The sequence below is a fragment of the Anabrus simplex genome, chromosome 3 (genome assembly GCF_040414725.1).
Source record: "Anabrus simplex isolate iqAnaSimp1 chromosome 3, ASM4041472v1, whole genome shotgun sequence".
NCBI lineage: Eukaryota > Metazoa > Arthropoda > Insecta > Orthoptera > Tettigoniidae > Anabrus > Anabrus simplex.
This window is the reverse complement of record NC_090267.1, coordinates 327,039,571-327,055,726: the sequence shown is the minus strand read 5'-3', so window position 1 is coordinate 327,055,726 and position 16,156 is coordinate 327,039,571. Positions and strand designations below refer to the sequence as shown.

At 37.5% G+C, this 16,156-nt stretch overlaps 1 protein-coding gene across 1 annotated transcript in view; it reads right to left on the bottom strand.

Annotated features, from left to right (window-relative positions):
- LOC136867279 (uncharacterized) overlaps positions 1 to 16,156 on the bottom strand; it is a 110,790-nt gene that overhangs the window by 26,828 nt on the left and 67,806 nt on the right. Inside the window, exons 2-3 of the mRNA XM_067144429.2 lie at positions 15,395 to 15,556; positions 2,234 to 2,398 (exon numbers count right to left, since the gene is read on the bottom strand). Coding sequence (XP_067000530.2) covers positions 2,234 to 2,398; positions 15,395 to 15,478 — 249 coding nt within the window. The 5' untranslated portion in view covers positions 15,479 to 15,556. The remainder of the gene's footprint in view (positions 1 to 2,233; positions 2,399 to 15,394; positions 15,557 to 16,156) is intronic.

Sequence of the window (16,156 nt, the reverse complement as noted above, 5' to 3'; positions counted from 1 at the left end):
ACTTTCCAACTACTCCCTCATACCCCTCAATGCCTCACCACACCCACAATAAGTACACTCGCGCTCCTTAGCCATTCTTTGCGGGAGGAAAAAATTAAATTAAAAAATAAATTAACTTATTTGCAAAAAATAAATGAACGAAGGGATATATTGTCTGGGATAGTACACAACAATGAGGTAATTAATATACGACTACACTACAATACTACTTAGTCGTGCTCTAATTTTTTTATTCTACAACCCCTGACAGGATAAAAACTGCTGTTAATTACTGAATATAGAAAGTAATACACAAGAACTACACAATTCCAAACTGCAATTAAGCCTATCCTAATTACAACAACAGTATTTTAGTAAGAGTTTCTACGGATACCTCTACTACACCAGTACTACACAAATATTTTGCAATAATAAAATAAGCACACTCAATTCTAATAGGATATTACTCGTATACTACTGCACAGTACACTACAGTAATTTTTAAACTACTTTCAGACGTATCCTAATTACGATACCGGTACCGTACCGTATGTCACTACTAAGCACAACAGAAATGAAATTTGCAAGAACTACTGTACTCAAAGATTACCAACGAAGCTAAATGCTTAGACAAATTATTATTAGTATTACGGTCTAATAGATACACACGAAAGATAACACACGAATATAGCAGGCAAGATACGGCACTATCTAAATGTACTGTATCTATACTACAATGTATCTACACTACACTACACTGCGTTTGGTTAAATGCTTAAGTATCAAAAGGTTTGCCGTACACGAAGAAAAACACGAATATAACTGGCAAGATACTATCTAATATATTATATCTTATCTTCACTACAATTCTACTGAAATGTGGTTATGTGATTATTACAGCTGGTGGATTACTATTATTTTCCCTACTCCACGGGACGGAGAAAAAAAAGTGTCCTTAATTAGGCCTGCTGAAAAATACGAGGTTGTCTACAATAATTTCTCAAATATTTCTATCAAAACTACTACTACTACTCCAGGGACTTCAACTGCAATTACTGGGATATATGAACTTTATTATTATTAGCTAACCGCTCATAAATACTGAAAGATCGAGGGAGCGAAATATAAATTACGGATACTAACTACCTACTCAGAAGTACAAATGAATGGAATACAAGGTCAGCTGATTTTTATTTATATTTACTTGACTACACTACACCCTTTGTTCACGACTGTAGCCAACAATGCAATATTTGAATATGAGGAGCGACAATAATCAATAACAATACAACGACTGTTAACTATTACCGTGTAATCTCTTTAACTTCTTTTTAAATGGAAGTTTACAGGCGTATCGTGTTTTTTAATGTAGTAAATTATTACCTTCGCGATAGTTTGAACGGATATCTATACAAAATACCGGAGAAGTTGCTGCAGAAGTTACGGTACTATTCCTTATGATAATCTGCCTTTGTAAGTACAACCAACGAACCTACAGATATTTACAAATATTTTAAAAGTATCTCCTAAACCTAAATTCGAAACAAGGTACACCTAGCTAGCCTACTTAACCTAGAAAACGTAATTTACTGAAGACCAACTGAATTACTTGTTACAAAATTTAAATAAATATCACTACTCCCAATTTCTACCAACAAGCACTAAACACCACTATATAAACAGCACTAAATGAATCAGATATACACAAAATTAAGCTATTTCAATAGGTTTTCACTACTTTTATCACTAAATAATGCAAGCGCTCTCTCAACAGCCAACCGTTCTCAAGCGCATCCAACAATGCTGAACACTGAAATAAAGTGCTGTCGGAGATACCACGAAACACAATCAGAATTTAACCATACAGAGAAGTTTCAGAGCAGAGTATCAGAAAGCTTCGCCACTGGTAAAGACTATCAAAGACAGATTCGTGGAAACAGGTTCTGTGGCATACTGAGAGAAAGGACAAGGACGCCACATTGCGGAAGCAATATCCAGCCTATCGTGTGGAGAATTTTACGACGACTGCGGTGTAAGAGATACAAGAGGTGCATTGAGTGTTGGTGACAAGCAGAGACAGTTTGAATTCTGTGTGGAAGCCACGTTAAACATTTGAAAACTAATCTTGAGGTTATGTCACTTCGAGTTTTAAAAATAAATTACGTAAAATAATTATGTATACGGAGTTATTTAATGTTACCTTCAGGAAACGAATTTAGAGTAACCCTGTATTCATTCCGAGATTTGTTCTCACCGGTTTAACGGGACATTCTGGTGGATCAACTCCTGATGAGGAAAGAAAAGATAACATCAAATCTTTGCCGAATTGTTTTCCTGCTTTGCATGGCTCGTCTGTTTCATACTTGTAAGCGTTCAAGCCCCATCCTCCGGCGCCCCATTTGCTCACATCGAAACGTATCTGGAAAAAGTAACAAAAATACAAATTATCCATACAAACCATTCCTGTTAGTAAAATTATATTATCTCTGTACACTTCAAATATCGCACTTATTTTTAATCTCGGATTAGCTACACAAAAGTCGAAAGCAGTTTCAACTCAGTTTTTGTCTGCCTCCTGTTAGTGGCGACATCAGTAAAACGGCTAAATGGAATTTTCCGAAACTTTGAATTTAAGATCATGGATAGACGGGGTGTGCACAAGGCTATGTATTATTTAATGACAGTGACACAGTAATATTAAGGGGACCAAGGAAGTAAACTTCGAGGTTATGTAGCGCAAAAGTATCGGCGAAATATCACAGTAATATTTGTCCCAAATGGAATATAATAATTCATTTTACTGAAATAAAGTGTAAAATCTGCGGTGAATTAAGAAATAAAACGAAATTTTACTTGTACGGAGTAAGTAATATGGATACATACTTTACTACCTTACAACTATTTTTCTGCTACGTCACAGCGCTTCCGTATGTGTTTTGTTTGTCTAACACTTTCGTGTGTGATGTCTTTGTTCACTGAAGTTGTTTCAATTAATTAGATGTCGTTTTTTTCATGTTGCTCATTCCGCTGCTCGTGCCGTCTTTTGTTTCTTTCTTGAGGTCTAGGGCTTGCACCGACGAATGGGAGTGCTGTGTTGGTGAATTGTTATTATATTTGTCCATATGACTAGCGCGGGCAGTACAAACAGCGAAATAGCATCATCCCTGGACCTATAAATATATGACTTGTTTGTTGAAAGGAAAATAGCATGATCGCTGGACCAATAAATATATCATTCAGTGAATGAGTTAGGGTACAAAACGAATGAGCAACATCAAGAAAACGACACCTAATTAATCCAAACAACTTCAGTGGGCAAAGACATCACACACGAAAGTGTTAGACAAACAAAACACATACGGAAGCGCTGTGACGTAGCAGAAAAATAGTTGTAAGGTAGTAAAGTATGTATCCATATTAGTTGCTCATTTGTTTTGTGCCCTAACTCATTCATTAAATGATATATTTATTGGTCCAGGGATGATGCTATTTTCCTGTTTAAACTGCCCGCGATAGTGATATGGACGAAGATAATGACAATTCACAGACATAGCACTCCCATTCGTCGGTGCAAGCCCTGGACCTCAAGAAAGAAACAAAAGACGGCACGAGCAGCGTAATACGCATAAAAGAGTCCTATCTACGGCCCGTAAGTATGTATACATATTTCTCTAGATATTTATCTAGAAACGACGGTATTTCTTAATTTACCGCGGATTTTTCACTTTATTGGTGTAAAAGTAATTATTATATTCCATTTGGGACAAATATTACAGTGATATTTTACCGATACCTTTGGGTGACATAACCAAAACCGAATTTCTCTGTTAATCTGTATTCGATATGGTGTCAGAGTTAGAATGATATGTAAGTGCTTCCACAGTTTCCAGTAAATAGTGCGTGTTTTATCAAGTTTTGGCGGCAAGGTAGTGTGATACCATAAACATCGGTAAGTAATTGCTGAAAATACGTTATTATTTCTATTGGAACAGCTCGTCTTATTAAAATATTGGGACTTCATTGCGTGAGCTGGCTCGATTAAGGTTAGAATGTCACGGAGACCAATACCAAACAGAAAGGTGGTGCCAATAAGTAAAGGAATACAAAGACAAATGGGAGTGAAGTTACGCGCACCCAAGTGGAGGAAAATGATAGCAACATAACCTCTGATCTTACTTCTTCCGTTAACGCTGTTCTTCGAACTCAAATTTCTTGGACAGTCTGTTAGATCGGCTTGTGGAGAAAGTAATCGAGGATTGATTTCAACACAAATATTATGACTTACGAGAGGAGCTCTCCAAACGCGATCGTGTCATTAAAGAACTCCAACGAGAGTTTTAAAAAATGCCAAAAACAAGTCGGACAATGAAACGAAACAACTACACCAATATCTACGGCAGAACAGTGTTGAAGTACAGAGTTTTCCGGAAGTACACGGAGAAAATGTCTACAACATACTAGTGAACATTGGTAAAGCTGTTGGACGCGCAAATGAAAAACAAGATATTGATATTGCTCACAGAATTCCGTCAACTAATAGGTCCCAACAAAGACCTATACAGTAATTGTAAAATGTGTTAATAGATGGAAGAAAAAGTTATTCATAGCAGGAGAGAAGACTACTTTCATCTTCATCAGTTGGCATCAACGCATAAAACCATACAATCTACATCAACGGTCACCTGACTCCAAGAGCAAGAGGTTTGTTGAAGCGAGCAAAGGACTTAAGAATGAAAGGGTTTAAGTACGGTCTAGGGAGGGTGAAATATTAGTAAGGAAATATGACACATCTAACGTTGTTCTAATCAGATGTATAGATGATATATGTGCACTTGAGTCTTCATAGGTTTAACATCCCCCGCAAATAAAAGTCAGTTGCCTGTTCAAATTTTCAATAAAATATGGAAGATACGGAAGTTTAGTAAGCTAGTGGAAAAAGGAAATACCGTACGAATATTTTATGCAAATGCCCAAAGTATTCGTAACAAATGGAGTGATTTTCCTGTATTAATTAATGATTTAAAATTTCCAGACATTATAATAATTGTTGAAACACGGTTATTTCCGGAAGAAGAGGAATATTACAACTTAAAGGGATATGATGCTTATTTCTGTTCTCGAATCCGTAAAAGAGGAGGTAGAATAGCATTTATATCAAAGAGCCTTATAAAGCAATAGATATATTGTCTATTCATAGTCTTGATATTCCATTTAACTTACTATTGCTTGAAGTATCAATGTTATTGCATGTTATAACCCCCATGTAAAATATTCTAAACATTTCATAACTTTATTAAAAGACTAGCTCATGTACCCGGAATTCTCAGAAAGACTGGCTTTGTGGTTTTCCTAATTGAACATAGGTCATTACAAAAACGTCAGTAGGAATGTAGCCATTGAAAGCAATGTCATTATATAAAATACTCGATCAAATGAAAAACCGCACACTTTCTCACTTTCAACGAACAGTACTACGGTGCCGATCTAACAGTCCAAAGTTCCAGAGCTGGAATAACCAGGTCGCAGACTGCCAAGAACAATCCTTTGCCATTATTCCGTTAAATTTGCACACTGCTCATTCCAATCAGTGCCTCAGAGTAGTGACTGAATAGCTCGAATGCTATGATGAACCAGTGTGTTACGTACCAGTAGTATCAGAAAATTTATGAACCAGAAGAATGACATGCTAAAGAAGAAATTTTCTAACTCGCCAGCTACTTCCCGCCAATATTCAGGCAGGCTGTTACACTCGGTACGACCGGGCGAGTTGGCCGTGTGGTTAGAGCCGCGCAACTGTGAGCTTGCATCCGGGAGATAGTGGATTCGAACCCCACTGCCGGCAGCCCTGAAGTTGGTATTCGGTGGTTTCCCACAGGGTAAGTGCTGGGGCTCTACATGAATTAAGGCAAAGGCCCCTTACTGCACACCCGTAGCCCTGTCCTATCCCATCGTCGCCATAAGACCTACCTGTGTCGGTGCGACGTAAAGCAAATTTAAAAAAATACTCGGTACGCAGCAGTAATCCTATCTATCGGAGATGAGTGGAAACAGAAGACACAAAGCACATCACAACAAACAATGGTCAATGTAATGTTATTGTTGATTAATTTTATGAGCTTTCTATAGTGTAGGCCTTCACATTCGTTTTCTTGGGGCTTTGTAATATTAGGGCGTCTTATAAAATTATTTATATCGTAGACTGTAGTTCCTTATTCTCAGACTTTACATACCGATTTTCATTAAATTCTGTTTACCCATTTTCTCGTGACTCAGCGCTGATATGGACTTAGTAACAAAAATCCAAATTCATGAATATCTCTGTGATTATCGGCGGTACGGTAACCATGTATAAGACACAATTGATCGGAAATGTAATAACTTACTACATAACTAAAATTATATTAATTATGTAGTATTTATCGATACGACCACTAATAACAAATATTTGAGAATTACATTTTAGGCCTTCCCCTAAACTACCATTTCACTCAGCGTGAATAAAATTATTGATTGCCTAGATTATAGCGACTTATTCCCCGACTTTGCATACCAATGTTCATTAAGATACGACCACTAATAACAAATATTTGAGAATTAAATTTTAGGCCTTCCCCTAAACTACAATTTTTCTCGCCGTGAATACAATTATTTATAGCCTAGACTGTAACGACTTATTATCCGTCTTTGTATACCGATTTCCATTAAGATACGACCACTAATAACATAAATATTTGAGAATTAAATTTTAGGTATTCCCCTAAACTACCATTTCACTCGGCGTGAATACAGTTATTGATGGCCTAGATTATATCGACTTATTACCGCGACTTGGCATACCAATTTTCATTAAGACATGGCTACTTATAACATAAATATTTGAGAATTAAATTTCGGGCCTTCCCCTAAACTACCATTTCACTCAGCGCGAAAAAAATAAATATATTATAGGTTAGATTGTAGTGGTTCATCACCGGACTTTACATACCGGTTTTCATTAAATTCGCTTTAGCCGTTTTCTCGTGATGCGTGTACATACATACAGACAGACAGACAGACATTACGGAAAAAGTAAAAAGTGCGTTTCCTTGTTACTGTGGACATGACCGATACAGAAATATCATTTCTTTTCAAATTCTGAGCAATGTACAGACAAAACTCTTATTTTATATATATAGATGTCTGGAATAAACATAGCAAACAACTATGTATTACTATGGGTGACTTTAATAATAATAATAATAATAATAATAATAATAATAATAATAATAATAATAATAATAATAATAATCGTATGGCCTCAGCTACCGTGTGCAGACATTTCGATTTGACGCCATCTGGCTGTCTGCTCGTCAATTTCGACGTTCCGTTTTACTCTAGGTCCGCTAGATGGCAGACAGAGTAAACCGGATATCTCTTGGGCGTCTATGGCTGAGATTTAATTAATTTTGTCGGGTAAATACCAAATATATCACCAGAGATCTTTTACATGCCGACATCGTACGACATGGAGTGTCGAATGGACTTTTTTCTCCATTTAGTAAAGATCTAAAGAACCTCTGTGACAGCTTTAATCAGAATGCTTCCAATACAATTTTTCCCACTAGAATCACTAATAACAGTAAATCTCTCATAGACCATGCATATATAAATAAACCATGTAAATGTAATTTATATAATATCTTTCATGACCTTAGTGACCATAACATGTTGGTTTCTGACTTAGAGATATCATCCAAGGCTAAGATAACTAGAAATCTCATAACATTTAAGAAAACTAATATTAATAAAATGGATGATTATATGTCCAAAAATCCATTAACGAATATGTAATACGATTGTTGTGTTACCATAGTTAATAAAATTGTTGAGTATGTAACAAAATCTAGTACAGAGGCTACAAAACAATAGGCAGAAAATATTAAAACAGCAAGACTTTTTGCCCATGGATAACTCCTGAACTTTTAGATCTTATTCACCAGAAAAATAACTTATACGTAAAATTAAAAGGCAAGAAGTTAGATTAAAAATGGGATGTGGTTATGCATCACAACAATTGAAGATAAATTACAAATTGGTGTGTAATAATAAGGTTACTAAACTTAAGAGAGAATTAGAGAACTCGTACTATATTAATAATTTAAAAAACACAAGCAATCAGTGGAAATTTAAAAATGAGATATTAACAGGAAATACTAACAAAAGCAAGGATATTCATTTGAAAATACATGAAAAAATAGTTACTAATCCAAAAGAAATTTCTGCAACATTCAATGAATATTTCACTACTATAGCGAAAGATATGACCAACAATATCTAATTTAATGAAACTCCTAATTTATGGATTGGATTGAGTAATTATTTGTTTTTGAGTCCAACCAATGAAAATGAAGTTGCTAATGTAATAGGAAAATTAAAAAATAGACGTAGTAAAGAATGCTATGGTATTAACAACTATGCAATTAACAAATTGGCATACCATATAATTCCTTATATAATTAATCAATAAATCTATACAAGATAGTAAAGCCCTACAACACTTAAAATAGCTAAGGTTTTACTTATCTGCAAAAGGAGTGGCTAAAAATGAACTTAATAATTATAGGCCTATCTCTATCATTCCTATTCTGCTAAAAAATTTGGAGCATATAATGAAAGATAGATTATTGAAATTTCTAGATAATAATGATTTATTTTATAAATATCAATACGGATTTCTACAAATTCAAGCACTTACAATGATGTCGAAGCTACTGTCAGTAAATTACAAGAAGTTTTGAATTTAGATCAATTAGCATATGGTATATTTATAGATATCAAAATAGCGTTTGATACAGCTTATTGTGTTATTTTAATAAACTGGAAACAGCTGGCGTAAGGGGTGTTGCGATAGATTGGTTTATAGACTATCTTACAGATAGAGAACAATTTGTGAACTGAATGAATACCAACAATAATTACCAAAATCCCTCAGTCGGTGTCTCACAGGCCTCAGTGTTAGGAACGTTACTTTTTTTCTTATTTTTATTAACGATATTGGTAACTTACATCTTAGGTGTAGATTATCGCTTTCTGAAGATGACACCAATATATTCTATACTGGTGATAACATTCAAGAACTTGAACAAAATATGCAGCATGATGCAAATCTAATTGAAATATGGTTCTGTAAAAATCGATTTACAATCAATCTGACTAATACAAATAAAGTTTTTTCATAAACCTACAAATAATTATTTTTTAGATTTACATTTGACGTTTTTGGGCAACCAGTACCTAGAGTAAAGGCTTCTAAATTTCTTGGACTAATTTATTGACGAATTACGTAATCATGCCAAATCTATCTGTGACAAACTGATCCCAGCTATCGGCGTTCTAAATAGACTGAAATACAAAGTTTCGCATGATTTATTTAAAAGTGTTTTCTAAGCGCTAATTGAGAGCCATATTACTTATATGATCCATGTATGGGCATGTTGTATCAAAGGAATATTCACTAGAGTTGTTATACTACATAAAAGATCACTGAAAATACTCTTTAAATTGCCTCTGTTAATTTCTACTGAACAATTGTCCAGACTATGTAAAGTTCTCTCACTTGATGGCCTACGACATAAATCTTCATTGGTAATGTTATATAAAATTATTCGTATTTTGGCACACTCAAATACATCATGTAAAACAAATTTAGTAGTTCACAATTACTGTATAATACAAGAAATGCTAATAATACCCACTGCACTGTTATCCATTCAAATAAATATGGAAGGATTGCCTTGTGGCATTATTCTGTTATTCTCTACAATAAACTGCAGGAAGATATAAGAAACGCCTCTTCAATATATATGTTCAAAAAGAAGTTAAAGAATTATCTTAAGTAGAAAAAAAATTAGAATTAATAAATTTGAAAACTGAATGTTACATTTTCCTTTTTGTATATTTAGTAGTTTGTTTGCCTCCTTGTTTATTCTTACAGTGTACATTTGTGAAATAATTAAATTATATAAAACAAAACATTTACATATGATTATATTTCTATGATATATTCATATTTTATGTTACTAACGTAACTTATGTGGGATATGTAGTACTTAGATCTATTCATGCAAACAAAATTATTGTCAACAGATTTGTTGTTACAAACTTATATTACTGGAGTGTATTAATTCACTTTATAAATACTCTGTAGCCATGATAACATTATAATTCATTGCACCACAGTGTGCTTTATAATATAGTGAGTCTTTACCATTCCTTACCACTTTTAAGGGTACAAACATGTTTTAACATTCTTTTACAATTGCATTAAACCCATCCAAGAATATTCTTCCCACCTGTTGGTTCCATCACTTTCTGAATCAGCTGTCCTTCCCATATTAACTTATTTGCCATTTGTTGTTCATGCTTCTTGTCGTTCGCATTTCCTTCCCAATTGGCATTTGGTATATTAAAATCTCCGCTACAATCACATTCCTTTCCATATCGTTTTCCACATAGCTGATTACCTTATCAAATAATTCTGAATCAGCGTCAGTACTACCCTTTCCGGTCCGTACACTCCAAAGACATCAAGTTGCCTATTATCTTTAGAAATGAGCCTTACACCTAGAATTTCATGATTCTCATCTTTAACTTTTTCGTAGCTTACAAATTATTCTTTCACCGGAATGAATACTCCCCCTCCCACCATTTCTATCCTAGCTCTACGATAGACACTCCAATTCCGTAAGAAAGTTTCTTTATCCATGATATCATTTCTCAGGCATGATTCAACTCCTATTATAATATCTAGTGAGTATATATATTAAATTACTTAATTCTATTCCTGTTTTTACAATACTTCTATAGTTCAACACTAACATTTTATATCATCCCTAGTTGACTTCCAGAACCCTGCACCCTTATCACCGCTCCCTAGACCACCCCATTTCCTTCAATGTACCTCCCAATAACCCTTCTAAACAAATTTCCTAACTTATATGTACCAATGCGGTTTAAGTGAAGGCCATCTGAGCGCAGATCCCTATCTCCTAACCACCCATTAGGATCTTGAAATAATTCCACTGATAACAATCTCCGCTTCTTTAAACTTCACCCGTGCTACATTTACCAGATCTCACACATCCCCGACTATGTTGGTTCTTATACCTACTTGCCTTACCTTGTTGGTACCAACGTGAAACACTACCACCTTCTCCTTTCCCTCCTCCTTCTTTTTTACTTTTCTCAACACCTGCCTCAACCTAATTCCTGGATAACACTCTACCCTGGTTCTCTTTCCTCCACACACTTTCCCCACATGTCTAACAATGGAATACCCCATGACTAGAGCCTCATCCCTACCCACCTCATTTGATCCCCTCCCCTCCTGGTCAGCCCTGTATTTCCTGACAGCTGTAGAAGCTACTTCCTCCTCCCTTTTCTTCCTCCCATGACCCTGTTTCACCCGTCTTTTGCTATCCTCTACTCCACATTCCCTTTTCTGCCTTTTCCCATCCTCCTACTTCCACACTTCTCAGCAACAGCGTTCTACCTGCAGTGACTCGTACCGATTTCTCACAGACACCTGTCCTGAATTCTGATCCTGAATAGAGCACTTTGCCTGTAATCTCCTTCCCCTTATAAACATTAGACCATCTGTCTTCTACAATTCCCTCCTTTCCCTCACATCCCTCTTTTACACCTACTGTATTCTGTACACCATTTGATGGAGGCCTACCTTCCTTCCTGTCTTCTCAAAGATTTCAAATTATCTCCCTCAAACTCTCCCCAACTCCTGCCCCATACTCCTTAATGCCTGGGCACACCCACAGTTCTTACACTTGCACTCCTTAGCCATTCTTTACGGAAAAACGCAAAGAAAACGAAAAATAAAATAACGTATTATGTGCAAAAATATAATATGAAAGAAAGGTAATATTGTCTAGAGTAATGCACAAGGATCACACGACAATAAGGTAATTAATATACTGCTACACTACAATACTACTATTTAGTCGTCATTATACACTGACTGACAGAGCAAATGCATCACCAAGAAGGAGTGGTCAGAACTTTATGCCAATTGCAGGGTAGACTGACGTCACTGAGGTATGCTCATGATGTGAAATGCGCCGCTGTGCTGCGCACGTAGCGAATGATAAATGGGACACGGCGTTGGCGAATGGCCCACTTCGTACCGTGATTTCTCAGCCGACAGTCATTGTAGAACGTGTTGTCGTGTGCCACAGGACACGTGTATAGCTAAGAATGCCAGGCTGCCGTCAACGGAGGCATTTCCAGCAGACAGACGACTTTACGAGGGGTATGGTGATCGGGCTGAGAAGGGCAGGTTGGTCGCTTCGTCAAATCGCAGCCGATACCCATAGGGATGTGTCCACGGTGCAGCGCCTGTGGCGAAGATGGTTGGCGCAGGGACATGTGGCACGTGCGAGGGGTCCAGGCGCAGCCCGAGTGACGTCAGCACGCGAGGATCGGCGCATCCGCCGCCAAGCGGTGGCAGCCCCGCACGCCACGTCAACCGCCATTCTTCAGCATGTGCAAGACACCCTGGCTGTTCCAATATCGACCAGAACAATTTCCCGTCGATTGGTTGAAGGAGGCCTGCACTCCCGGCGTCCGCTCAGAAGACTACCATTGACTCCACAGCATAGACGTGCACGCCTGGCATGGTGCCGGGCTAGAGCGACTTGGATGAGGGAATGGCGGAACGTCGTGTTCTCCGATGAGTCACGCTTCTGTTCTGTCAGTGATAGTCACCGCAGACGAGTGTGGCGTCGGCGTGGAGAAAGGTCAAATCCGGCAGTAACTGTGGAGCGCCCTACCGCTAGACAACGCGGCATCATGGTTTGGGGCGCTATTGCGTATGATTCCACGTCACCTCTAGTGCGTATTCAAGGCACGTTAAATGCCCACCGCTACGTGCAGCATGTGCTGCGGCCGGTGGCACTCCCGTACCTTCAGGGGCTGCCCAATGCTCTGTTTCAGCAGGATAATGCCCGCCCACACACTGCTCGCATCTCCCAATAGGCTCTACGAGGTGTACAGATGCTTCCGTGGCCAGCGTACTCTCCGGATCTCTCACCAATCGAACACGTGTGGGATCTCATTGGACGCCGTTTGCAAACTCTGCCCCAGCCTCGTACGGACGACCAACTGTGGCAAATGGTTGACAGAGAATGGAGAACCATCCCTCAGGACACCATCCGCACTCTTATTGACCCTGTACCTCGACGTGTTTCTGCGTGCATCGCCGCTCGCGGTGGTCCTACATCCTACTGAGTCGATGCCGTGCGCATTGTGTAACCTGCATATCGGTTTGAAATAAACATCAATTATTCATCCGTGCCGTCTCTGTTTTTTCCCCAACTTTCATCCCTTTCGGACCACTCCTCCTTGGTGTTACATTGTCACTGTCAGTCAGTGTATATTTAATCCTACAACACCCTAACAGGATATAAACTGTCGTTAATTACTGAATACCGAAAGGAATACACAAGAATTACGCAATTCTAAACTGCAGTTAAGCCTACCCTAATTACTACAACAGAATTCTAGTAAGAGAGTTTCGAGTTTCTACAGTTACTTCTACTATACTACACAAATATTTTACAATAATAGAATAAGCACGCTAATTTCTAATATGATACTACAATACACTACAATAATTTTAAACTATGTTCAGACGTATCCTAATTACAATATATTATTACTAAGCACAAACAGGAATGAAAATCGCAAGTTTGAAATTCGCAAGAACTACTTAAAGATTACCAACAAAGCTAAATGCGTAGACAGATTATTATTAGTACTGTTTTATCCTACTATGCTCTAATAGATACACACGAAAGATACACACGAATATAGCAGGCAAGATACTATCTAATATACCGTATCTACACTACAATTCTCTACTTCAGTAGAAACTCCATTCACTGTAAATATGTTGCATACATTATCAAACTACAGTGTACCTTAATTGAATACTAGTTCATTTCACCGAGAGTAAAATATTTTTATTTAATACTATTTTGTACGAACTGTAAATTAGATCATTTTGTTATTATTTATTACGGTACATAGACAATTTATCCCTTCCTCAGAAGCACGTTTACAGCTGTGTCTGAGGTAAGATCAAGCACGGAAAACATATTCCCGAATCATCGGACGACTTAAGACCATTAACTTTAATTATGATTATATTAAATTGATATTTAATTGGAAGGTTATATTCCCGCCGTTTAATATTTCTATTTTTCACGCTCACAGCATTTAAGACACGATTTCCCCCTCACTACTAAAACAAGTTTATGCATTTCTAATGGACATAGATGATCTGTAACACTAACTTGTGCGTGATGTCTCATTGACCGCTTAATGTTATCTAGAAGATAAAACATTACCAAAAGGTATCAAAACCAATTCCTTAAAACCTCTCATTGAACTACAGAACATCATATTATAACTTTTCATTTGGTAGTTAGTATAGATTTTACGCTAGTAAATTCCAATCACTGTAAACAAACGAATTCAAATTTCAAGCTTTGAAAGATATTGCTGTATGATATTACTCTAGCTTGAAAATTGTCTTTTGTTGCATTTGTGCCTATAGAACAACATGATTGTGAGTTCTCAATCTACAAATCAATATTGTGTGATATTAAGTACCATAGGATCGGTCACTTTCCACTGTGCTCTGCCTCCAGTTACAAATCATGGACTCGCCGCTACAAAACACAACTTTTTATTAGCATGGCCACATTGATACTTTCTTTTTACAATTTATTTTACGTGGCATCGACACAGATAGATCTTATGGCGACGATGGGACAGGAAAGGCCTAGGAGTGGGAAGTAGGCTGTCGTGGCCTGATTAAACGTACAGCCCCAGCGTTTGCCGGGTGTGAAAATGGAAAACCACGGCAAACCAACTTCAGGGCTGTCGGTAGTGGGATTCGAACCCACTATCTCCCGTATGTAATTTCACAGCTATGCACCACTAACCGTACGGCCAACTCATCCAGTCACATTGATACTAACGGCAGCAAGATGAACATAGCTGATAGACCTGATTAAGCCGGGAAAGAATTACAAATGAGCGAACGCTGAGAGGGAATGTGAGGAAAAGAACTAGTTTATTTTTCTGGCGCTTTCACACAAACAAATTTGGTTTACGTCACACCGACACAGACAGGTCCTATGGTGACAATAAAATAAGACTGGGTAGGGCTGTGGAGGAGGCGACAGTGGCTTTAATTAAGGTACAGCCCCGCCATTTACCTCGTGTCATATTGGCAAAGCACACAGCTACATTACGCAAATCGCCTAGGCAGCTCACTCGGTTAACATCACATAGCCTACTGGTATCGCATGTCAGTGTACTGCCCCATTCTAAAATAGCTTTATGCACTAATACTTACTTTGATTCCATTAGTATCGCTGAATTCCACCTGTGTCGTCCAGTTGACATCATAGCTGTAATTGTACTTGCTGAATTTTCTCATCTTGATGTTGAAGGTCGCTTGTCCATTTCCAGGATCATCACACTGACCGATGGACTTGATCTCCAAATCGTACGGGCCCTGGAACACAGTATTTTACCCATGCTATACATTTTTCAAAATGCGTATGCTTATGAAATGTCTAACGCATGTATGAAATTACATTTAGAGATTTATGCCCATTGCTATTAGTTCTTAAAGAATAGAATTTTGCCTTGAAAGGGTTTCTTTAACAAGCTTGCAAACCAATGGGCACGAATCTCTTACGTTTAAATATGAAATGTCAATAAAATTCACTGGAATTTGATCCCGTAACTTGAGTCCAGGCGGTGAAAAGATTTCCAGCTGCAAATACTGTATATTGGAAGCTTTGTCAACGACGACTGCGGCCGCTCCGGAGATACGCGACGAGCACGCCAGTAGCTGTTTCAGGAAGATGTCCAAAATACTGACATGTCGCGATCTGTCTATGACTCTTCATGTTCGTCATCTCTGCTGTTATATGCACAGTGTTCTAGAGCAGTGGTTCGGTGGGGGAGGGTGGGGGAGGGCGCAGAGAGTGATAAAGCCGGATGTAGGGGAAAGTCGGGAGGTATCGGACAGTTTAACTTTTCTGCCATTATTTGTTTATGGAATAGGAAAAAAAATCATGTAATGCATTTTATAAGCATCTATATTCTT